We start from the raw sequence: 25,969 nt of genomic DNA on the forward strand, positions 1-25,969 counted from the left end.
CACCCTAGCTGAGTGTAACACTACATTCTGCACTCTCTCATTTCCTTCTCTATGAACAGTATGCTTTGTCGGTATAGTGCGCAAGAAACAATACTTTTCACTGTATGCTAATACACGTGACAATAATAAATCAAATCAAAGTGACTTGTGCTTTGTAGCTGGTGTTGAAGTATTATGGAGAGGATGTGAGCCATTTGCTACAGAATACCTGTCTCTGGCCCTTTATAAGTCGGTTATGTGGCTGGCCTGGTACAGTTTCTGGGCAATGATGACTTACACAATTTTAATGGTGGGATACTTAGTGATGGTAATGCTATTGCATATCATGGAATGTCAAGGAGATGATTAGGCTCTTGCTGGAAATATGTCTGGCACCTCTGGGATACAAATGGCACTTGCTACTTATGAGCATAAACTCATTATCTGAGGAACTGCAAAAGGAGCTGAATATTATGCAATCATCAGTGAACAACTTCACTTAGAGACAGGATGTATGTGCATTTAGAACGGAACAATCTCATTAGTGACAGACAGCATGGTTTTGTAAGAGGGAGGTCGTGCCTTACAAATTTGGTGGAGTTTTTTGAGGAAGTGACAAAAACGGTTGATGAAGGAAGGGCCGTGGATGTCGTCTATATGGATTTCAGTAAGGCATTTGACAAAGTCCCACATGGCAGGTTGGTTAAGAAGGTTAAGGCTCATGGGATACAAGGAGAAGTGGCTAGATGGGTGGAGAACTGGCTTGGCCATAGGAGACAGGGGGTAGTGGTCGAAGGGTCTTTTTCCGGCTGGAGGTCTGTGACCAGTGGTGTTCCGCAGGGCTCTGTACTGGGACCTCTGCTATTTGTGATATATATAAATGATTTGGAAGAAGGTGTAACTGGTGTAATCAGCAAGTTTGCGGATGACACGAAGATAGCTGGAATTGCGGATAGCGAAGAGCATTGTCGGGCAATACAGCAGGATATAGATAGGCTGGAAAATTGGGCAGAGAGGTGGCAGATGGAACTTAATCCGGATAAATGCGAAGTGATGCATTTTGGAAGAAATAATGTAGGGAGTTATACAATAAATGGCAGAGTCATCAGGAGTATAGAAACACAGAGGGACCTAGGTGTGCAAGTCCACAAATCCTTGAAGGTGGCAACACAGGTGGAGAAGGTGGTGAAGAAGGCATATGGTATGCTTGCCTTTATAGGACGAGGTATAGAGTATAAAAGCTGGAGTCTGATGATGCAGCTGTATAGAACGCTGGTTAGGCCACATTTGGAGTACTGCGTCCAGTTCTGGTCGCCGCACTACCAGAAGGACGTGGAGGCATTGGAGAGAGTGCAGAGAAGGTTTACCAGGATGTTGCCTGGTATGGAGGGTCTTAGCTATGAGGAGAGATTGGGTAGACTGGGGTTGTTCTCCTTGGAAAGACGGAGAATGAGGGGAGATCTAATAGAGGTATACAAGATTATGAAGGGTATAGATAGGGTGAACAGTGGGAAGCTTTTTCCCAGGTCGGAGGTGACGATCACGAGGGGTCACGGGCTCAAGCTGAGAGGGGCGAAGTATAACTCAGACATCAGAGGGACGTTTTTTACACAGAGGGTGGTGGGGGCCTGGAATGCGCTGCCAAGTAGGGTGGTGGAAGCAGGCACGCTGACATCGTTTAAGACTTACCTGCATAGTCACATGAGCAGCCTGGGAATGGAGGGATACAAACGATTGGTCTAGTTGGACCAAGGAGCGGCACAGGCTTGGAGGGCCGAAGGGCCTGTTTCCTGTGCTGTACTGTTCTTTGTTCTTTGAATAGTACATCAAAGGTCATTTGGTCCATGAAGTCTGCACCAGCATCTTGCCTAAATCTTATTTTTCCTTCAAGTATTTATGCAATCCCCTTTTGGAAAGCATTTACTGAATTTATATCCAGGAGCTCTACAGAGCGAATACTCTTGTTCCTAATTCATTTGTCCATACATCCATCACCTTATTGGACAGTGCATTCCAAATCTTAACCATTCATTGCGTGAAATACATCTTCATGTTACCATTCATTTTTGCTAAGCACCTTAATTCTGTGCCCTATATTGAACAAACCTTTAGTTTCAATTTATTTTATTTATCAAAACACTATGATTTCAAACACCTCTATTAAATCGTCTTTTAACTTTCTGTACTTTAAGGAAAACAAGGGTGGTGGCACAGTGGTTAGCATTGCTGCCTCACAGTGCCAAGGCCCAGCTTCAATTCTGGACTTGGTCACTGTGTGTGTGGAGCTTGCACGTTCTCTCCGTGGGTTTCCTCCGAGTGCTCCGGTTTCGTCCCACAGTTCAAAGATGTGCAGGTTTAGTTGACTGGCTATGCTAAAATTGACCCTAGTGTCAGGGACATTAGCAGGGTAAATGTGGGGGGGTGGGTTGCGGGAATAGGGCCAAATGGCCTCCCTCCCTATCACAATACAGGAAAGATATGGTCACATTTAGACATAATACTGAGGGATTTACAAGGATATTGACAGAACTAGGGAACTTTGGCCCATGAGGGAAGATTGCATAGGCTGGACAAAAGCAAAATACTGCAGCTGCTGAAAATCTGAACTAAAAACAGAAAATGCTGGAAATGCTTGACAAGTCAGGCAATATTTGTGGAATGTTAAGAGCACAGGTGATGTTAAATGCTGGGGCGTTCCAAATCCCAGCAGAGAAACTTAGAATGCCATCTCTCAACTGTATTTTGCAATTTGGTATAACGTGATGAAAGATGTGAAGAATGTCCCAAACATTTTTGTGCTGATTTCAAACGTGAGTATTGAACAGTAAAACACACAAGTCAATGAAAAATATACTTAACTACTTTAATGGCTACAAACAGTACGTGAATGCTGCCTAGTTCCAAGTCCCTCTTATTTTCCTAACCTCAAAGCTAAAACTCCCCAAACAAGAATCCGTAGGTTTTGAACCATAAGTGAAATCCAGCAGTAGTTACCACGCCAAGTACCTAGATCTTTTGGGGTTGATTCCAACTAAGGATGGAGACAACGGGCTTCCCAGGGACAGCTTTTTGGGAGTTAACACTGCTTCCTGCTATGAGTTGCAGTCTCAAAACAGCTCCCTTGCATAGGGTGAACCACCTCTGATATACTGTTTTTCCTTTTGATCTTCCCTTATGTGAACTAACCTGTTCAGAAGTCAATGATTTTTATTAACAAGGTTACCTTTTAGAATGCAAGTGTAAAATTCACCCTTTCTCTTTTGAACTTTTACTATCTTTACTTTTAACTTATTGCCCATTGTAACTTTTTACACTTATTTCCCATTGTTACCAACTTACCTTAGATAAACATTTGTTTGTAGTGTTGCTAGGCTTATCCGCATATCAAACCCTAGCTCCATCAACTCAGCCAATCGGTCTTTACTCGATTTTCATTTTAAAACCGCTTCTTCTTTAAACATACAACCACTAGAGCACATTCCCAATTAATGAAGATTTTTTGTCATTGTATCATGATTTCCTGACACAAGAAACAGAATTGTTTCAGGTTGATGGCACTTCATCAGAACGAAGGATAGAAAGGAAATACATTTTGCACAATAGGGGAAAGGGATTAGGAACAAAAGGGAGTGTGAGATAAATTGGAGGTCAGGAAACAATTGCTATCCCTCCATTCACACCTCATCTGGACATATATTTTGTTTGTTTACTCAACAGTGCTACTTCCTTTGACTTTTGCATCATGAATTGTGTGTTTTAACCTCTCGCTGTAAATCTTTTGTGTATCTAACCAGAACCACCTTCATTTGTGCCAGATCCAATTCCAACCACTGGGGTTGCTTGATCATCACTGACCCATTTTACGAGGGGTTTATTAGTTCCACACTCCCACACATGCCAGCTTTATGTTGGTAGTCACTCTCACTCTCACCTCACAGGGAATTAAAGTCTTGTTCCAACATTCAACAGCCAAATGGTTCTGGCACAACTCAAACCGAGTATCAAAATCAGGTTGAGTAAGTACCACTCCAAAGCACTATTGACAACTCCAACAGAAAATGCATGATGATTACAAGCAGATCTAGATACACAAATGGAGTATGGTCTCAAAACTACTAAATTACATTTAACTTGGAAAAGTGCAGAGTTATACATGTTGGCAGACCAAATGCTGAACACACTTGTACCTTTCACAGTAAAAAAGCTACAGTTCGTGGTAAAAGTTAATTGGGCATTTTAAGACATCAATCAGTAAAGGTTCATAACCATGCAGAGAAGATGTAGCGAGGGCAAGTGACTAAAACAAAGCACACCCCTGCTAACCTTATGCAATATTTTGACTCAACCACAGTTAATGTTCTGAGAGTTTTGGTCCCCTCACAACAGGTAATAGAGGCTTTAGAAAGCTGCAGAAGAGGGCTACAAACTTATTTCCCAGAATTTTTAAAGATTGTATCTCTTTAGAGAGCAAAGACATGGGGTGATTTGATTGAAGCTATAGTTCTTCATCATGTTTGTTTATCTCCATTGTTGTAAGAATGGCTACTGATCCTGCTCAGTCATAAAAGCATGGAACTGAGTTGGACATTTGGAAGTTCTCAGAGAATAGTGGGTTGAGATGATCACTGATTTGCCAAATCACTTCAAGCAAAAGTTAGATCTGTGGTGATCACTTCATTACATTAATCAGGAGTGGAATGTACTCTTGGGATTAGTTCTGATCACTTATTGGTGTTTGAATGATTGGTATTGAATAAAAAATTTCAATTCTTTTCACCTCAAAATTGGCCTGGGTTTTCATTCTGTATTTTTCAACTTCTCAACACTGCCAGAGTCACGTGGTGAGATATATTATGATGCAAAAGACATTACAGCTGGATGGACCAACCTTTCACTACCCATCATCATTTTCTGTATGTTCTTATAGAAAAGCAAGGTTTAGACACCTGAGGAAATTAACTGTAAACAAAGATTCTGCTGTCTGTTTTACACAATCTCCATTTCTAAATAAGAGCGCCCAGGACTTTTGCGTGTTCATTTATTCAGCAGTCATTACAATTCATCTCCAGTGAAAATGAAAGTGTAAACTTACTTTGCATTACAGTTCACAAAAGACAATTGCTTGGAAAGCTGCTTCAACATTAGAGCAGACAACTGATTTGACAGAAATTGGACAATACTAAAAATATTTTAGGACTATATTATATTTATAAAATAAAACACCAAGCTCATTTTCATCATATACAGTGATCTACAGTATTTCAGACAATTAATTTTTGAATGTTCTAAAGCAAAAGAATGACACTCCTGAGGTGTGTGCGCAGGTGAAGTCAACTTGTTCTTTTGATCTTAGATGTTGCTGAGAGCATCAACTCCAGGAAGAACTTTACCTATGAATGGAAAACAAAAAAGGGAGCGGGAAAAAAGGGTGTCAGAAAGAGTCAGGAAAGTAGTCAGCAACATATTTTAAAATTTGTTGTTCCATAGTACAATGCTCCATTTTTTGAGAAAGAAAAATGATACCAGTGGTCGAGCTTTTCCCTAGACTTGTAAAACTATTTAAATTATGAACAGACTCTTTTCACATTAAAATTAAATTAGAATTTACAAAATACTGCAGAAGATTTACAGCTTTTCATATGGAAGTCTGATATCAAATCAGTTTGCGCTGATTTTTTTTCTTTTCCAAGTTCTTTTTGGCAAGCCCAGAATTTCAGCAATACGGTATGTTTCAGAGACCCATGTAATTCCAGCATAATAATGAGCGGTTAATAATATGGGCCTCAAGGTCTGTCGGCGGCATGATGGCACAGTGGTTAGCAATGCTGCTTCACAGCACCAGGAACCCAGGTTCGATTCCCGGCTTGGGTCACTATCTGTGTGGAGTTTGCACATTCTCCCCGTGTCTGCGTGGGTTTCCGCCGGATGCTCCGGTTTCCTCCCACAGTCCAAAGATGTGCAGAACAAAGAACAATACAGCACAGGAACAGGCCCTTCGGCCCTCCAAGCCCACGCCGCTCCCTGGTCCAAACTAGACCATTCTTTTGTATCCCTCCATTCCCACTCCGTTCATGTGGCTATCTAGATAAGTCTTAAACGTGCAGGTTAGGTGAATTCGCCATGCTAAATTTTCCCCCAGTGTACCTGAATAGGCGCTGGAGCGTGGCGACTAGGGGATTTTCACAATAACCTCATTACTGTGCGAATGTAAGCCGACTTGTGACTAATAAATAAACTTTACTTTTACTTTACTTAACTCACTGGGTTGCTTTTGCAGTGACCCAACTAGAGATGAGCTGGGAACACTAAAACAATTAGTTGCAATTTGTTTTATTAAAGCTAAAATCTAGTCTGCTTATTCATTAGGCTAAATTATAACAATGCAAGGAACAAATTCAAAAGGAAATGTTAACCACTATAGTCACACAATAAAGGACATTCATATTTAGCCACTTCACTTATATACAACATGGTCCCCATTAATTGTTAAAAACTCAAAGCAGAAGACACCAAAAACTAGAATTCACCTTCAAGCAGTTCTAAACTTGCTCCACCCCCAGTGCTCACATGGCTGACTTTGTCTTCAGTGTTCCACTTGGCGCAGCAGGTGGCTGTATCTCCACCACCTACAACAGAAAACAGCATCGATAACAGCAAGAAACTACTGATATCTCTCAGCTACTGAACTTTACTGAAAAGTGTGGTTAGTAACTTTCTAACTGCTAATGTCTTTTAATGCATTTTTATTCCAGGTGTTTAAGTACAGTACAAAGTTAAAAACAGGTAATTCCAGGTGTAAGTTTATAATAATTTGTTTTAAAGATTAATTAGGGGAAAAAAAATAAACATTTTGTCTAACATTTAGCTTGGTATTGAACTCTTGGATTCTGCCATGGTATATCTGTGATTTAAAAAGCAGCTTCATTTAGAAGTTACATTGATGCCAGTTAATATAGTCTGATACCACATACCATGATCTCCTGACCGTGCAGTTCACTTGAGAATAGAACCAAAGCCATTCAATTTAAACATAAAATTGGTGTTGGATTTATTCAGATCCAGCTCTGTCGACCCTACTTTGGCTTCCTGTGGTAGCTGGGAAAGGAGGAATTCCTCATAGTGATTCCTTGTCCCTCTTTACATTGATCACCAGGTTGATTAAGTAGTTATCTTTATAAACCAAAGCTCGGACACAATAGTAGAGGGATTGTAACAATTGGTTTTGGTCACTGGTTATGGGGATAAGGGAGTTGAGGGGGGCATATTATCCCCAGTTCTAATCCTGACTGTTAACCAATGACCTCTGTGGAAGAGCATGTATGTGGATGTTTATAAAAGTAATACTTTCCACTGTAACACTTCCCTCATGCACTCTCCAAAGAGCAGGGAAATTAAAATGCATTTTGTACCCAGGTTTCTGGGTAAGGCATACTAGTGCAGAAGGTGAAGTCGCAAAGGATCGGAGGTGAGCTGGCAAGGTGGATACAAAACTGGCTTGGTCATAGAAGGCAGAGGGTAGCATTGGAAGAGTGTGTTTCTGAATGGAGGGCTGTGACAAGTGGTGTTCCTCAGGGATCAGTGCTGGGACCTTTGCTGTTTGTAATATATACAAATGATTTGGAGGAAAATGTAGCTGATTTGATTAGCAAGTTTGCAGACGACACAAAGGTTGGTGGATTTGCAGATAGCGATGAGGACCGTCAGAGGATACAGCAAGATATAGATCGATTGGAGACTTGGGCGGAGAGATGGCAGATGGAGTTTAATCCGGACAAATGTGAGGTAATGCATTTTGGAAGGTCTAATACAGATAGGAAATATACAGTAAATGGTAGAACCCTTAAGAGTATTGATAGGCAGAGGGATCTGGGTGTACAGGTACACAGGTCATTGAAAGTGGCAATGCAGGTGGAGAAGGTAGTCAAGAAGGCATACGGCATACTTGCCTTCATCGGCCGGGGCAGAGTTTAAAAATTGGCAAGTCATGTTGCAGATTTATAGAACCTTGGTTAAGCCGCTCTTGGAATATAGTGTTCAACTCTGGTCGCCACACTACCAGAGGGATGTGGAGACTTTGGAAAGAGTACAGAAAAGATTTACCAGGATGTTGCCTGGTATGGAGGGCATTAGCTATAAGGAAAGGTTGGAGAAACTTGGTTTGTTCTCACTGGAACGACGAAGGTTGAGGGGCGACCTGATAGAAGTCTACAAGATTATGAGAGGCATGGACAGAGTGGATAGTCAGAAGCTTTTTCTCAGGGTGGAACAGTCAATTACGAGGGGGCACAGGTTTAAGGTGCGAGGGGCAAGGTTTAAAGGAGATGTACGAGGCAGATTTCTTTTTTAAAAGAACAGAGGATGGTGGGTGCCTGAAACTCGCTGCCGGGGGAGGTAGCGGAAGCGGATACGGTAGTGGCTTTTAAGGGGCATCTTGACAAATACATGAATAGGAGGATATGGTCCCCAGAAGGGTAGGGGTTTTTAGTTCAGTCGGGCAGCATGGTCAGTGCAGGCTTGAAGGGCCGAAGGGCCTGTTCCTGTGCTGTAATTTATTTTGTTCTTTGTTAACTTTCATGAATTATTTGAAAATCCTTCTGCAATAAATTATTAAACCATGAGCACATCCAAGAATGATTTTATCTCAATGTAAACACATGGTTGATATTGGAATAGTGTAGATTAGAGGGGCTTTAGATTGGTTCCACTGGTCAGCGCAACATCGAGGGCCGAAGGGCCTGTATTGCGCTGTAATGTTCTATGTTCTAAAGTGTTTTGAAAGAACCCATGCAGAAAGGTACGAAACTTGCCCTCAGTTGCACTTTACAAAGGAATTAAGATATTCAATTCACCGGAAAATTATATTTCTGGTTGTGTAAATTTAAAACTGCGTAACATAAATACCTGAATACCAAATGGTAGTTTTAATTCCAATAGTATCAGCGCAACCCACCTTGGCCCAAGAAGGCCAAAAAAATCATCATCAGAATTAAGCAACTTTCCAAGTCCCACTCGTACTTACCAATAATAGAGATGCAACCCTTCTGGGTAACTTCCACAACCTTGTCCATAACTCCCTTAGTGCCACCAGCAAATTTGTCCCATTCAAACACACCAACGGGACCATTCCACACAATCAGCTTGGCCCTGCCCACAGCAGCAACAAATTTCTTAAGACTCTCAGGACCACAATCCAGACCCTTGTGAAGAGAAAAATAATTCAAAGACACATCAAAACCTGGGTCGTGGAAATAAATTTGCAACATTTCACAATATAACAAGATATTGATACATCTTTTTGATACCTTCAAGTCAGAGGTTTACAGCATGTCCATGCCACCCTTTTTTTTAAAAACCCCATAGCTAATCCCAATTGCCCGCATTTGGCCCATATCCCTCTGTACCCATCTTACCCATGCAACTGTCTAAATGCTTTTTAAAAGACAAAATTGTACCCCCGCCTCTACTACTACCTCTGGCAGCTTGTTCCAGGCACTCACCACCCTCTGAAAAAATTGCCGCTCTGGACACTTTTGTATCTCTCCCCTCTCACCTTAAACCTATGCCCTCTAGTTTTAGACTTCCCTAGCTTTGGGAAAAGGTATTGACTATCGAGCTGATTTATACTCCTCATTATTTTATAGACCTCTTTAAGATCACCCCTCAGCCTTCCACGCTCCAAAGAAAAAAGTCCCAGTCTATCCGGCCTCTCCTTATAACTCAAACCATCAAGTCCCGGTAGCATCCTAGTAAATCTTTTCTGCACTCTTTCTAGTTTAATGATATCCTTTCTATAATAGGGTGATCAGAATTGCACACAGTATTCCAAGTGTGGCCTTGTCAATGTCTTGTACAACTTCAACAAGACGTCCCAACTCCTGTATTCAATGTTCTGATGTGGATGAATGAACACCGCTCGACAATCACCAGGCAAGACTGTTCTCTTCCTGTTGGGGAGCACTTCAGCGGTCACGGGCATTCGGCCTCTGATATTCGGGTAAGCGTTCTCCAAGGCGGCCTTCGCGACACACGACAGCGCAGAGTCGCGGAGCAGAAACTGATAGCCAGGTTCCGCACACACAAGGACGGCCTCAACCGGGATATTGGGTTTATGTCACACTATTTCACATAAATATTTCTGCTTTTTTCCTCCTGAGTCTTTATCATGCGATCCTAGAATCAGAATTTATGTCACACTATTTGTAACTCCCACAGTTGCGTGGACCTGCAGAGTTTCACTGGCTGTCTTGTCTGGAGACAATACACATCTTTTTAGCCTGTCTTGATGCTCTCTCCACTCCCATTGTTTTGTTTCTTAAAGACTGGATTAGTTGTAAGTATTCGCATTCCAACCATTATTCATGTAAATTGAGTCTGTGTCTTATAAGTTCTGTTTGTGAACAGAATTCCCACTCACCTGAAGAAGGGGCTCAGAGCCTCGAAAGCTTGTGTGGCTTTTGCTACCAAATAAACCTGTTGGACTTTAACCTGGTGTTGTTAAACTTCTTTCAATGTTCTGACCAATGAAACCAAGCATGCTGAATGCCTTCTTCACCACTCTGTCCACCTGTGACTCCACTTTCAAGGAGCTATGAACATGTACCCCTAGATCTCTGTTCTGTAAGTCTCCCCAACGCCCTACCATTAACTCAGTAAGTCCTGCCCTGGTTCAATCTACCAAAATGCATTACCTCGCATTTATCTAAATTAAACTCCATCTGCCATTCGTCAGCCCACTGGCCAATTGATGAAGATCTTTTTGAAATCTGAGATAACTTTCTTCACTGTCCACTATGCCACCAATCTTGGTGTCACCTGCAAACTTGCTAACCATGCCTCCAATACTCTCATCCAAATCATTGATATAAATGACAAATAACAGTGGACCCAGCACTGATCCCTGAGGTACACCACTGGTCACAGGCCTCCAGTTTGAAAAACAACCCTCTACAACCACCCTCTGGCTTCTGTCATCAAGCCAATTTTGTTTCCATTTAGCTACCTCACCCTGAATCCCATTAGATTTAACCTTATGCAACAACCTACCATGTGGTACCCTGTCAAAGGCTAGGGGATTCAAAGTCAAGGGGATTCAAATCATTGATCATACAGAACAGTCATCTAGAGCATGGCAAACATGGCAGCTACGGAACATATGAAGGCCACATATTTATTCCAGGTAAGTTGCTCTACACAAGCCCAACTCTGACATGTGCAAGTCCGCCAGCTCCTTCCCTTCTAGCATTATATTGTATTCCTGTTAAAAACAATTTTATTTAAAAATAAAAGATTGAGAGAAAAATTCTGCACTTCTATCCTCTACATGTTCATAATGATATATTTCCTATATTCAAACAATGAAAACTGGAAAGGTATTAATAGCCTATCAGGATATTGCTACGACGAGACAAACTAATCAAAACATTTCCTTTGTGTTTTTCTTTAAGAACACAAATAGAAATGTTGTTCAGTACAGCTGGTCACAAATTGCAAGAGTTTAAAATTTTACAAAAATTGAGTGAGAATTTGAAAATTCCAGCCCCATTCAGAGCATGCTTTGTTCTACAGCTGGCTATACTACATTAACCAGGAGTGCCTGATGTTGACATTTGGTGCTCAGAATGTGAAAGTTTTCCATTCCCTTCACATCACTGGCCTTAATTAATGAGCATGAAAGTCACAAACCTGGCTAAAGCAGACCAAGGTTGTTTCCTTTACTTCAGTTGCTATTCCTAAGTCTTTGCCATTAGCAAGTTCGCTGCTCAATTTCCCCCATTATGGGAATTGTACTTCAAAAAGTAATTAGTTGGCTCTGAAATACTTTGGAAGTTGAGGACATGAAATGTATGATTAAAATAGCATCCGAGCTCTTAACAACTAATAAACTATCTTACCATCCAGTTTGCAGGGATTCCGCCGGCCACAGTGGCTGTTCCAACACTGGCATTTTCATCAAATTTATCAGCAGTTACAAAATCTTCAGGCAGTGTAATGATCACCCCATTTTTCTTAGCCTTGGCCATCAGGTCATTGACTATTTTAGACCCTTCTTCATCATACAGAGAATTGCCAATCTAAAAATGAAAATAAATAAATAATCTCTAATAAAAAAAAGCCAGAAACCATTATATATTGCTCCTTTACAGCTATCAACATTGAAACCTTTACCAAGATTTGTAAAAATCTGCAAAGATATCCTAATATTTGACACCATTGCAATATTGACTTATTAACTCTACCACTGATGGTAACACTTGTCCCCATGTTAGTATGTAAACAACACATCTTAAAAACTAATAGATGGATTTCAACAACACTTGGAAACAGGTAGAGTATGGCCTAATGAAGGACTGACTAACTTTTGGTGAAGGTGCAGATCTGGATATAGATCCTGGAAACTTTTTTTTAAGGATCTGTTAAAATTGGAAGATGAGTGAAAAAGTCAATTTGTCCTTTTTTGAACGTTATGGGTTAATTTATTTATAATGTGGTTTATTGTTTTAGAATGTTGCGGACTGTCTCAGCTGTTGTGATGGGAATTGTCACAGCTATCAAAAAGTGAGAGCAGAGTTTTCAGAGCAGGTTGTTGGATGTGAATTGGTTTGAAGCCCCGTCTAAATAAAAAAGGTTTCTTCTTCAGCTTTGTAGTTGTAGGGCATTAACCAGACAGTGAAAAGCAAAGAAGAGCTGCGTAATTATAGTAACATTAACACAGCTTGGTGGAGAAATGCACTCTGCCAAGTGCCTTTTTTACTCGTTTTATTGCAAAATCCTTCTGCTATTCTGCAAGAGACCCAACTGGTGTAGCAATTGCATAACTACATTTAAGAACACTGGCAACAAAAAATATCACATTCTAGGACAATTAGAAAGGTTGTTATATATCTACACGCTTCAAGCCTGGCAATGAAGCAACAGCAGAGATCCAGAAGACATGAACGTAAGGTAATTGACAAAGGACTCAACGGCACAAAGGAAAATCATTTTCACTCAGCGAATAGTTAGGATGTGGAATGCATTGCCTGAGAATGTGGTGAAGACAGATTCAATCATTGGTTAGCACTGCTGTCTCACAGCGCCAGGGACCCAGGTTTAATTCCAGCCTTAGATGCCTATCTGCTTAGAGTTTACATTTTCTCCATGTCTGCATGGGTTTCCTCCAGGTGTTCTGGTTTCCTCCCACACTCAAAGAAACGTGCAGGCTAGGTGGATGGGCAATACTAAATTGCCTCTTAGTGTCCCATGATGTGCAGGTTAGGGAGGTTAGTAGGATAAAAACGTGGGTTTATGGGGATAGGACCTGGGTGGGATGATCTATCGGAGTGCTGATGCAGGCTCAGTGGGCTGAATGGCCTCCTTCTGCACTGTAGGGATTCTATAAAAAGACTTCCAAAGGGGAATTGGATAATTATCTGAAGGGAAAAGAATTGTTGGGCTGCAGGAAAAAGGTTGGGGATTGGGATTCACTGAGTAGCTCTTACTGCGAGCCAACACAGACACGCCAAGCCGAATGGCTGTCATAACCATTCCATGATTCCATGAAAGGTTCGCAGGCTATGGGAGCAAATGGATAGTTATTTCAGACTGGTACAGGTACAATGAGCCAAATGGACCACCTCTTTGCTATAAAATTCTAAGATTCTAACTTCCCTGTTAAAGAAATGGAAATATTTATCCGCTGTAAAATGAATCTTTTAAAAAGTCACATATGTACATAAAAACACGAAAGCAAAAAAGGTAAAATGATGTTACGAGACTCCTTGACAAGAGAACACAATATAAAAGTTCAAGACGGTGCAATAATTGCAATATTTGCATATCAATGCTTTTAGACTGAAATTCAGTGTTGCAATAGGCATATGAAATCCATTGTTTGACTTAGCAAACTGGAAGCATGATGGTGTAATTCTGCTGACACACATACCTCCATATTATTGAGGACCTTCAGGAATGTAAAGGCCATGCCTCCTCCAATAATCATTTCATTCACCTTATCTAGCAAGTTACTGATAAGCTGAATCTTGTCCTGGACTTTAGCCCTGTTGAACAACAAAAGCAGGCATTAAAACTACACAATTTCATGTTTTTTTTAAATTAAATTGATGTACAATATGAACAAGTGTTGATAATCGTTAGGAAAAAGATTAAGGCAGATTTAATGGATTAGTATCAACAGTTTAATAGACATTAATTTTAAATGATTGGGACTTTTAAAAAAAAATTACACTTCTAAGTTTTCCTCTGAAGGAATTGCATCTTGAAATGGTATGGTCATCCTATGCAGTGTTATTTTTCACAACACTATGCTGAGCAGAAAGTTTTTAAAGACACTGAATAATTGAGCATAGTTCAGCTTCTGACAATAACTGCAGCTGCCTTCTATGGTTGCAACGGTTTAAGAATAGTTTAGTCAAAATAAGATGCTATAGAATTTTTCTGCAATTCTCTCATATTATTTTAACATAACATGAAGGTATGTTCCCAGGTGCAAATTTCAGTTTTTCTTGAGCCTAATGTAGGTGTACACTGAAACTAGCACAAAATGCTGTTCTATAGTCTTTTAAATACGTTTCTTTTCATACAGACCTGTTTTTGCACTTCATTGCCACTAAGAGGCAGTGTGTTTATATTGTAATTGCCTTTCCACAGATAGCCTTCTCCATTCTTAGCCATGTTACTCCTCCCACTCAGAAGTATTTTCTTGCAGCATTAAGATTGTATGATATAGGATGGTTGCATAATCCAAATTGAGATTTATATCTTGTTCCCCTTATAGAGTACTTAATTTGAGTGAACTACATCAGCAGAAATGGCAAATGACATTTTAAACTGCAATGAGCCATTATGGTTGTTCACTTGATCAGACAAGCTGAGTCCCAATAATGTTTGGTGTTTTTCCTCTGTCCTTAATAGATTTGGTCCTTTATGTTCCATGACTTACAACATGCAACACCTTTGTCATTTATCGTGCAGCATAGTACAAAAGTTAGCAATTTTATTTCAGGAGTAGAACATTTGATGATTATATCACATGAAGCAGATATATTGGCAGTTCGAAAAGTTCTTACAAACCCAAGTAAGGAAGTTTGAATAATTTGACACTTACCCACCCAGAATGGCAAGGAAGGGTCTCTCAGGGGTTTCCAGAGCTTTGGCAAAATACTCAAGCTCCTTCTTCATCAGGAAACCAGCAGCTTTCTTTGACAGATTTACACCAACCATGGAGCTAGGTAAAAAGAAACATAAATCATCAAAACAAGGATATTAGTAATTTACCATCAGAGGAACAATTCAACAATGACTTGAAAGGTTAACTCTGCTTTTGTCTCCACAGATGTTGCCAGACCTGGAGGTTTTCCCAGCATTTTCAGTTTTTATCTCAGATTTCCAACATCCAGGGTATTTTGCTTTCATTTTTGACCACTGTATTTATAAAGGGTTTGAGTTATTAAGCTCAAGTTTAACAACTGTTCAAGAATTTACACTGAAACAATGACTTTGCTCTGGTTGTGTTGAAGATGTTTCTAGACAATAGTTACCCACAGTCCTCTAATTGCAGACTTGGCAATTTGTTGTATCATCAATACTTTATTCAATTTATAAAATCCCAAATTCTAGTGGCTTTTAAAAACAATGCTTTATCTGCCGATATTTACAGGTAATTTATAATTGAACTTTATGTTTTTGCATTCATTCACACCCTCAAGTGTCTTTCCATCGAGTGTATACTCCCATTTCTTGTTTTTGTTAAAACAAATTAGGTTATACTCCCCTACATTAAAATGTTTCACCCAACTATCACCTGTTCCACTAACCTGTCCATGCCTTCCCAAAGTGTTTTATAGTCAACTTCAATTACCAAACCGCCTACTTCTATTTTATTAGCATACTGAGCTTTTATGCCCTATACATATATCTATCATATATAATATACTTACCTAAATCCATCTCCAGTCCAAAAATGTACTTGAGTCAAAAAGAAACAAGCCAAACAGCTCACCTGTGCGCTCTGTGAGCTGTTCCAAAAGCATCGTTGACATACACATCACCCAACTTCGACAGTGAAGCTTGGAAACCTTTCACTTTTTCGCCATCTGCTTTTATCTAAAAAAATACAATTTATATATTTTATTATTTTGGAGAAAAAACATCCTAACTCGTGTACTTTACCCCTTTCTACATCAAATTTGATTAAGTAGGTAAAAATGTAAACTGCTCCCAAGTAAATGTAAACTGCTCCCAAGCTATTCATCCAAACTTGCTCGTCACTGAAAACTCCAGTAACTTTTAAATTAAAACACTACAAACAGCAAAGATGGTTGCAGAATTGCGCACAGATAATTGGGCACAAATATACGCGAACAAGCCTGGGGTAAGAAAATATTGCTGAGTCTGCAAAAAGATCAACTCGCAACTTTGTGACAGCTATTTATAACTAGTATGTGTACTAAATTAAGTTACTGCAAAAAATCCAAACGCCTTAACAGCCTATGGAGTCTGAGGTCAGGGAGTCTCCAATATCAGTCTGTAAAGGTCAGCGTGACAGAAACCAAAGCAGTTATTACTGTATCGGGGGGATGGCAGTACAAGAAACCAATTAGATTTTGTAGCTTGAGAACGATACAGCAATCCAAGAGTTAGGATACCATTTGACCTTATGGAATAAGTCACCACTCTGAGTTTCAATGGAATGGTGACTTATGGCATTCAGAGGTATGGTTTAAACTGTAACCTATAAATCTCTTTAATAAATAGAACTTCAAAATCAGGACTTGTGTCAAATAGATTTTTAATAAGGTAGACAGCGGATTTAATGAATTCTGACAGCACTCCCAAAAGATTAATCAACCTAACAAAACTGATGCCATTTTTGACATGCCAAGCACACACGCATAGCCTTGGGGTTTATTTTTCTTGTATTGGCACCAAAATACTAGAGAGAGTAAACAATGCCGTGAGATAAATTACTTACGCATTGCTCTTAATTCATCATCTCAAACTACTACAATTATGAATAATGTAGTTACTTCCAGTATTTCACCTTAATATTACAAGGCTCACACTACTATTTTTTTAAAATAAACATTGTTCAAGAGGATGCAGTATGAATATTTAATGGGTCCATCATTATGTTTTACTGAAATCTTAGGGCCGGCATTGAACGAACATATGTACACAGACAAAATTCCTCCTGTGCTCATCTCTTATTTTCATTCCCACTAGATGCCAGGTCCAATCTGTGTGGAACTCAGGTGTTAATAAGTTAGATGATACTTTAATAGCAAATTGTGTGGAGCTCCTGATCCTGTTCCATTTTGGTACATTTGAGTCATTCTTGCATATTTCCTGCTAAGTTATTTCAAAAGAGGATTTTCGGCCAAAAGATTAAGAAGGTGGTGAAGAGAATAAGAATTTTAAAAAAGTAATCTCCTAGCTCTCACACCACCATCCATTCAGCATTCTTTTGTTATACATTACTTAGCTGACCACCTCACAACTTCCAGAAGACGCAATGATAGTAAACAAATTACACCCTCAACCTTACATCCATTTTCTAGAACAACAAAACTTCAAGATCAGATACACTCAACACCAGCAGATCACTAACCCACCTGAAGGGGCTTTTTCCTCCACCCTCATCTTTTCTGCTTCAGAAATTCTTGCGCCTCCTTAATAACTTTACTATGTTTATTACTATCCAACAATGTTCACTCATGTTAACAACAATCATGTTCACAATACAAGATCTCACCTTATTCCCAGATGCATCTTTCCCTTTTCCCTCTTCTTCAACATGGAATCGTAGATTTTCCAGCAGAATCACACTTCCAGCAGCTGGGTTGGCACATGCCTTCTCAACTTCACTTCCAACACAATCTTTCAGGAAGATAATAGCTCTATTTGCAAAGCAAAAAACATTTAGGACACCCCTGCACAAGGAAATTACCACTTTTCCATGTGGTTATAATACTGGTACCACAAAAAAAATTGCATTCATGGAAACTGAAGGAAACTGCCAAAATACTGAAATGCCTTACACGACTCCTGCCCCAACAGGAACTGCTCTGTAAAAAATAATCAAGTACTGTGGGATTGCTGTGAGTGTGTTAACTATGGCACTTTTTAATGGCAGAAACAAGGTTGCCTTCATATCCAAAAATCATTGCACTGACTGTAGGCTTCTTTATCTGCTCCAACTCAGTTCTGCACTTTGTCGAACAAAAATCCACATCGTGAAAACAATTTATATTTACAAGTTAACACATTAAATGTTATCGTGCACTACAGTGCTTGGCAATCTTAGGGGTACAATATTTTCATTATTGAAACATATCTTACTTTGAAAAGACACAAGCATTCACCTCGACAGACTAAAGAAGAGTTCCAATCTACTAAGCATTATCAAAACTGTATAAACTTGTTGAAAACATCTCTTTACCTCCCTGAATACTTTTGAATATTTTATTTATAACAACAAAGCTTCCTTTAAGCAAGTTATGGATGTCTGAGTGGTTTAGCTATTAGGCTTTCATGTTACCTTCCCATAAGTTTCTTCAATTCCTCTGCAACTGGGGCCAGTGAAAACTTCTCAGGCATGGGGACACCATCAGGCCTCCCCAAGTGGCTCATGAGAACCACCGACTTGGCTCCATTGTTTAGACAGTGCTGAATACTTGGAATTGCAGCTTTAATCCTGTCAAAAAGGAATAAAGTTCAAATACATTAGTGGTGCTTTACCACCACCCCCTCAGCTCACAGTACATTATTCCTTCTGTTCCCTCAAAATCTTTCTTGTTCAAAAGCATTTCCAACAAGTACCGGTTAACCTTAAATCAGATTTTGTTGTCGCATGTTAAAGTACAGTAGAGTTAAAAGAATATCTGAGCTACAGACACAGAACCCAAATAACGTTCAATAGCATATTACTGTCACACACTTTACTTAGTCCCAACTGTCGAGTCTACTTGTGTGCCTCGTCTCATTACTGTATTGATCTCTGTGCAATGCACACTAATACAGACTATATATTCACAGCAACAAAGCTTCACTATATCAGGACTACATGCTGCAATATAGCACAATCACGCTCCCAAAAATATACAGCTAGAAAAGCTAATCCTGTGATGTGTCAATGGCGCCACAGTATCCCAGATAAGCTTTGCCTCGACATCTATATCTTCATTGTTACACCTTAATCTACATTAAATTTCTTTGTCGTACATGTTGATAGTTGGAGAACCATTCCCAAACTTGACACTTGCTGCAAAAGGTGAACATGTGGCTATCAGCTGAGGATAGAATCAGGCACATCCTCATGATTGTAATTGTGGAATAGTCTGCCAAAATATGATTTCTGAATTCATTCCTGTAAAATAGCCACCTGTCTAACAGAGAATGGCCAATATCTTCAGGTGAGCAAAGAGAGAAAAATATATGCACATCTTGTTTCTGATACGGACTTTAAACATAATAATCCAATTGTATAATTTTGATAATCATACATTGAAACAGTAAAAACCAACAAATATTACAAACAGAATTGCTAGATAGCCGGTAATCAAAATACACGTTACCTTTGGTTGTTGGTGATCTGATTATTCTTCATTGGTACATTGAAGTCCACCCTGCAAGACAGTGATGTTACAATTCAGTAATAGGACTTCAGTTTCAGTAATATAGCACCAACAAGGATTCAATCACTTTTAATACATAAATATTACTAAAACACTAGGTTTCTAGTAAACATTGACAATGAAAAGCTATTTGTATAAGGCAGTTGTATGCAGCTACCAAAACAATATTTTAATTATGCTGGAGGGTGTCATTGTATCAAAGCATCTCAATAATAGCCATTTTATAAAAACTGATAACAGCAGTATGAAACTGAGCTATACAAACCAGAAAGTTCCAGGTTCTACTCTAGGTTCCTGCTCAGTTGGAAATGAGGTGGGACAGCACAAGAGACACTACAGTTACATCAGCACCATTAAGCAAGTATAGGGAAAAATCAGTTGGATTCATGTTGCTTGTTATTATTCATGGTCACTTGGATGAGACCCCGAAGGGTCACCGGATCAGTGTGCTGCATTCCTGAAGTGCTGTGCTGTGAAATAGCTGACAATCAAGCCCATTCACACCATATGTGGATCCTAACCTTGTGGGTGCCCCCACAAGATATACAGAGAATCAAGTTGTTTCTCTAAAGGGCAAGACAACAACAAAATTATCCTGAATATGGTTCAAGAGATCAAGCAGCAGGTTAGCAACCTGTCCTCCTATCTGTATTTGACACAGAGACCAAAGAAACCAATTAGAAAGATCTGAATTGTGATTTTTATTAATGACTTAGAGGAGGGGGCTGAAGGGTGGATCAGTAAATTTGCTGATGACACCAAGATTGGTGGAGTAGTGGATGAGGTGGAGGTCTGTTGTAGACTGCAAAGGGACATAGATAAGATGCAAAGCTGGGCTGAAAAATGGCAGATGGAGTTTAACCCTGATAAATGTGAGGTGATTCATTTTGGTAGGACTAATTTAAATGTGGATTACAGGGTCAAAGGTAGGGTTCTGTAGATTGTGGAGGAACAGAGAGATCTTGGGGTCCATATCCACAGATCTCTGAAGGCTGCCACTCAAGTGGATAGAGCTGTGAAGAAGGCCTATAGTGTGTTAGCTTTTATTAACAGGGGGTCGGAGTTTAAGAGCCGTGGGATTATGCTGCAACTGTACAGGACCTTGGTGAGACCACATTTGGAATATTGTGTGCAGTTCTGGTCACCTCACTATAAGAAGGGTGTGGAAGCGCTGGAAAGAGTTCAAAGGAGATTTACCAGGATGCTGCCTGGTTTGGAGGATAGGTCTTATGAGGAAAGGTTAGGGAGCTAGGGCTGTTCTCTCTGGAGTGGAGGAGGTTGAGGGGAGACTTAATAGAGGTTTATAAAATGATGAAGGGGATAGATAGAGTGAATGTTCAAAGACTATTTCCTCGGGTGGATGGAGCTATTACAAGGGGGCATAACTATAGGGTTCATGGTGGGAGATACAGGAAGGATATCAGAGGTAGGTTCTTTACGCAGAGAGTGGTTGGGGTGTGGAATGGACTGCCTGCTGTGATAGTGGAGTCAGACACTTTAGGAACATTTAAGCGGTTATTGGATAGGCACATGGAGCACACCAGGATGATAGGGAGTGGGATAGCTTGATCTTGGTTTCAGATAAAGCTCGGCACAACATCGTGGGCTGAAGGGCCTGTTCTGTGCTGTACTGTTCTATGTTCTATGAAAGTCTGCTGTGCTCCACTAAAAAGACTCAAGGAACAATGACAAGTCTGAGCACTGAATACAATCCCCCAAAAAATCCACTGCATTGTATTCTCAATGACAACTGTCTATATGTACAAGATACTGCAAAAACAGTTTAATGACAAAACAGGAAAATAATTCAACAGTAATATATTATAAATGTCACTCCACTTTTAATAGTTGCAAAATATTTAGGGATATCTGGAGTTTTCAACACTGCCCTTCGGGTCCAGAATGGGGCATGAATCTTGCCGCATGCAACATTAGTCAAACCTCTCTGGACAACTGCAAGGTTAGGTCTTCAAACTGGAACCTCAATAACTGAGGGAATCCTACATGGTCAGCAAATATCTGGCTGTCAGATTTCTGGATTTGATCGCTTATTGCAACATACTACATATTTTCTGCAACGATGGTGGTGCTTTATTTTGGGATATTTCACTGGAGGTTGGGACAGGAGCTTACTGGCGAAGTCAATATTCGTCAGGGTGCATGGTAGTTTATCATTATTTGGAAAGGGTATCCAGGAACATGTCAGTATTCACAGGGTGGTATATCCTTAAAACAATGCTGTTAAGATTAGAAAAAGAACATTTTTGCAAAGAAATATGTTGAGGAGTTTTCAAATTCAAAACTGACTAAAGTAAAGTGAATAATCAGGAACATACTGCATTAAAAATTCCTTAAAAATACATAGCATCTTTCACAACTAAAGAACTTTATAGATAATTAAATATTTTGAGGTAATCAATGCTGAAATAGGAGAAATGCTGCAGTCAACTTGCACACAGCAAGCTCTCACAAACCGCAATTTGAGAAAGACCAGATAATGGTACATTTGTGATGGGATTGAAGAATAAATATTTGCCAAGACATCCTGCTCATCTGCAGAATAATGCAACAGCATGTTTCACATCCACCCAAGGGGGTAGACAGGGCCTCATTTTAATATTTCTTCCAGAAAAAGGTATCGCTGACTATGTAGCACTCCTTCAGTACTACACTGGAGCATCAGCCTCTATTTTTATGCTCGAGTCTAAGAGTGGAACTCAGAACCTTTTGCTCAGAGATGAGTCTACCAACTAAGCCATGGGTAACAAATAAATTTAATATTAATTTCAATAATTTTAACATTAATGATTCAATGCTAATATAAATTTAATGTTAATGTAGTACATTCATTGAGAGGTTTTGCAAACTCACTCTTCAAATCAGCTCCATTTTATATAATGGTCTTGAATCCATTCATCCTGATAACCTCTTGCAATGTAAAATGTCTCCCACTCACCCCTCACTTCGCATCCTACTACTTAATCGGGGTTTTCAGATTACTCATCTGATAGAATCTCATCACTCACTCATCTGAACTCTGCTTCTGAATGTTCTACATAAAGGAATCAATGAGGGACAGACATCGCTCAGACAGTAGGATTAATAAATCTACACATGACTGCAGAACAACTATAGATTTAAAATTATTTTGTTAAAATTCTTTGGGCCCATTCAATACACAGTGAAAGGAATCTACGGACTGTGATGTTAGGAGTAGGGTGAACACAGTAAGAAGTCTAACAACACCAGGTTAAAGTCCAACAGGTTTATTTGGACTTCTTACTGTGTTTACCCCAGTCCAACGCTGGCATCTCCACATCAGGAGTAGGGTGTTGCAGTAATATCCTATGGATATCAACAACTGTAGTCAGAGCATGTGTGTGTTGCTGGACTAAATTAGAAATCTCATTACCCAATTGCACAAATGATTAAGTAAAAGGTCTGACCCATGTTACTACAATTAAGGATTACATGAGCTCAGGGCCAAGTCACGCTAGCTGGAAAATTTCATAGACAAAATGCCATTGGTTCAACGATCGATTACAATTCAATTATTCAAAAAAACTATATGCTTTTGGTAGTATTCAGAGTTTTGATCATTTGTAGGCTTATTAATGATTGAGATCTCATGCAGCCAAGGGCATGTGTTCTGACTGCACCATTTGGCATCTGCATGCAACATTACTAATATGTCCCACCTATAACCTCACACTCAGATTCTCTGCACTTGGGGTTGGATGGCACCAGAGTACTTTCAGAATGAACACAAGAAATCCTAGTCATTCTCCTATTACATCATTGAATGGGCCTGACTAGATAGCCTGGCCACTGTGCAAAGGTCCAGCAGTTAACAATATTAGCATTTAAAGAAAAATAAGCTGTAAAATTGTTGTCAAAAAAAAGCACCTCACTACTAAAAAATGGCAACGGTAAGAGGACTTTTGATGACTTAAAACTTGAAAAATCTCAGTTAAATCAGAAATACAGTACAGTAATTCATTACCAAAACACTAAAATAAATCACCATTGGTACAAGGAGGGCATTCAGATAATTCTGATCTGCAGTTTCAAACGCATGTATATTTTTGGCTATCAAAGGCTCTCTGCGCCAAAAATAATTAGGGTCATCTGTCTTGGGACTATCAAAAGCTGCAGAAGGGCAACTCATCAAGTATAAAGTTTACAGTAACTCATCATGCCAGGGATTTTGTTGGGAAGATTTGGCTCCAAGTACAGCCCTTCAACATGTTCCCTCTTTCATTCTATGGGGAAAGAGATCAACTGCAATATTATCAAGACCACAGTGTCCTATACACACAACTTTAAACGAGGCTGGATTTTCTTTTAAAACAATTGGAATATTGGTATAGGAGAATGGAACTTTCACTATCATACAAGCACCAAGAGGTACAGGGTTGGTAGAATTGCCATACTAAATTGCCCCAAAATGTGTAGGTTAGGGGGATTAGTGGGGTAAATACATAGGATAGGGCCTGGGTAAGATGCTCTGTTAGAGAGTCAGTGCAGACTTGATGGGCTGAATGACCTCCTTCAGGGTCATAGAGATTCTATATGATTCACTCTGGAGGGCTTGGAAGAAAATCCAATACAGCCTAAGAGCTCTGAACTGTACCTGTTAGGCACTTAATATTTTTGGAATATCTGAGGCCACCTTTAAGAGCATTTTTTAAAAATTGTGCAATTTTCCCCAAACTCCCATCAGCAAAAAAGAGGGAAAGGACTTTAACCTTTATTTCATTCATATGGAGTTCTCCTACAACCACTTACTACCAAGGCAGAAATACATTAACATCTGTGTTCTGGCATTTAAGATTAAAGGTCATCTAGATAGAGTATTCTCCTGCTCATCAGTTAACCAAAGGGAGTGGTATCTTTGGGTTGGCACCATAAAACCTTTTTGCTCCCTCAAAGAAAAACGTACAGGAAGCATTTTACAAAAAAAGTGAGCAGATAATATAACCGCAGGTAAAAATGAGAACTAAAACACCAGCGCGTTACAAGAAATGAAATTAAAAACACTGATCCAGCTTAATATTAATTGGATTCATGGCATGTAGAAACCCATAACTGCATCTCACTTAAAACCAGCTCCAAAAAAAAAATGATCAGTTTAATGCTTCCTCCCTCCTTAGGAGCAAGAAAACTAATGGCCAAGCATACTTGAAAAAGCATTAATGATTTAGGGCTTGTAGGCAGCCAAAGGGAGTCTACATGGTACATACATTCTTTTTGTGCTGCAATCATAGTGGCCTCAGAAGATGCGCAATTTAATCCCCCACCCCCCCGAAAAATGTGCAATTCTGCACATATTTCAGCACTTTGTACATGAGGCCGGATGCTGCTCTACACATACCCAACAACAACTTACAGTCAACATACAAATCTAGGGCGACTGGATCCCATTTAGAAATTCAAAACCCTGAACAAATTACATTTTTTTGTACTTTAATTATGAATGATTTTGACATGCTGCATTATTTTTCAGTGACCAACAAGTTCTAGCGAGCACACCTCAGTCTGATTCACAATGAGGAGTTTGAACAGCCCTCTGCAATGGAATTTGGGGCAAATCCCAATGATAAGCCCTGCTGGACTGTAGGGATTCTAATGATAGAAACTCACCTCATTATCACTCGCTGCCCCTTCACGTCCACTTTATCCAAGGTGAGTTTGTTAGACAGAGACATCTTTGCTGCTGATTGTTATTACTCTAGTTTTATATTTTAAATCCGGGATCGCCCTCTCTCAGCACCTTCTCCTCAGTGACCTGCCGACAAATGGACGCCTGTTCCCCCCCCCCCCGCGCGCTCCAACCGGCCAGATCGGGTCCCGCCCTCTGCGCCGATTGGTCGCTGCGGCGCGGCGCCGCCCCGGCTGATTGGTCCGTCCGACCGTCTATCATCAAAGGCGGCGCACGGGGTCTCGGCTGCGGCTGCGTCAGAGCTGCGGAGTCAGGTTCGGCACGTAGGCGGTGGGGGAGGGGCCGAGCTCCACTGCCCACCTGTCAATCAATCTCAAGGGCGGAGCTCCCCTCCCAACCTGTCAATCATCCCCACCTGTCACTCAACCTCACACCCACATTGTCTGTACATTTAAGACCTGGCTGGCTGTAGAGATTTGCATTCTAATCAGTATTCTGTAATTTGATTTCTGTGTCTGTGCCCTGTTTGAGAACAGCGACCACTCCATCTGACGAAGGGGCAGCGCTCCGAAAGCTTATGGTATTTGCTACCAAATAAACCTGTTGGACTTTAACCTGGTGTTGTGAGACTTCTTACTGTGCTTACCCCAGTCCAACGCCGGCATCTCCACAACTCAACCTCAAGAGCAGAGCTGGG

General features: G+C 40.1%; 1 protein-coding gene across 1 annotated transcript; it reads right to left on the reverse strand.

Moving 5' to 3' along the window:
- Positions 1-5,002: 5,002 nt before the first annotated feature.
- On the reverse strand, positions 5,003-25,471 carry pgk1 (phosphoglycerate kinase 1). The gene is made up of 11 exons (XM_078211944.1): positions 25,254-25,471; positions 19,551-19,601; positions 18,515-18,670; positions 17,729-17,873; positions 15,977-16,080; positions 15,083-15,202; positions 13,901-14,015; positions 11,871-12,050; positions 8,999-9,176; positions 6,507-6,605; positions 5,003-5,369 (listed from the first exon to the last, which is right to left on the reverse strand). Exons 1-11 carry the CDS (start codon positions 25,316-25,318, stop codon positions 5,329-5,331), a joined length of 1,254 nt encoding a protein of 417 aa, XP_078068070.1. The 5' UTR covers positions 25,319-25,471; the 3' UTR covers positions 5,003-5,328.
- Between the last annotated feature and the right edge of the window lie 498 nt (positions 25,472-25,969).

The sequence above is a fragment of the Mustelus asterias genome, chromosome 4 (genome assembly GCF_964213995.1).
Source record: "Mustelus asterias chromosome 4, sMusAst1.hap1.1, whole genome shotgun sequence".
Classification (NCBI taxonomy): domain Eukaryota; kingdom Metazoa; phylum Chordata; class Chondrichthyes; order Carcharhiniformes; family Triakidae; genus Mustelus; species Mustelus asterias.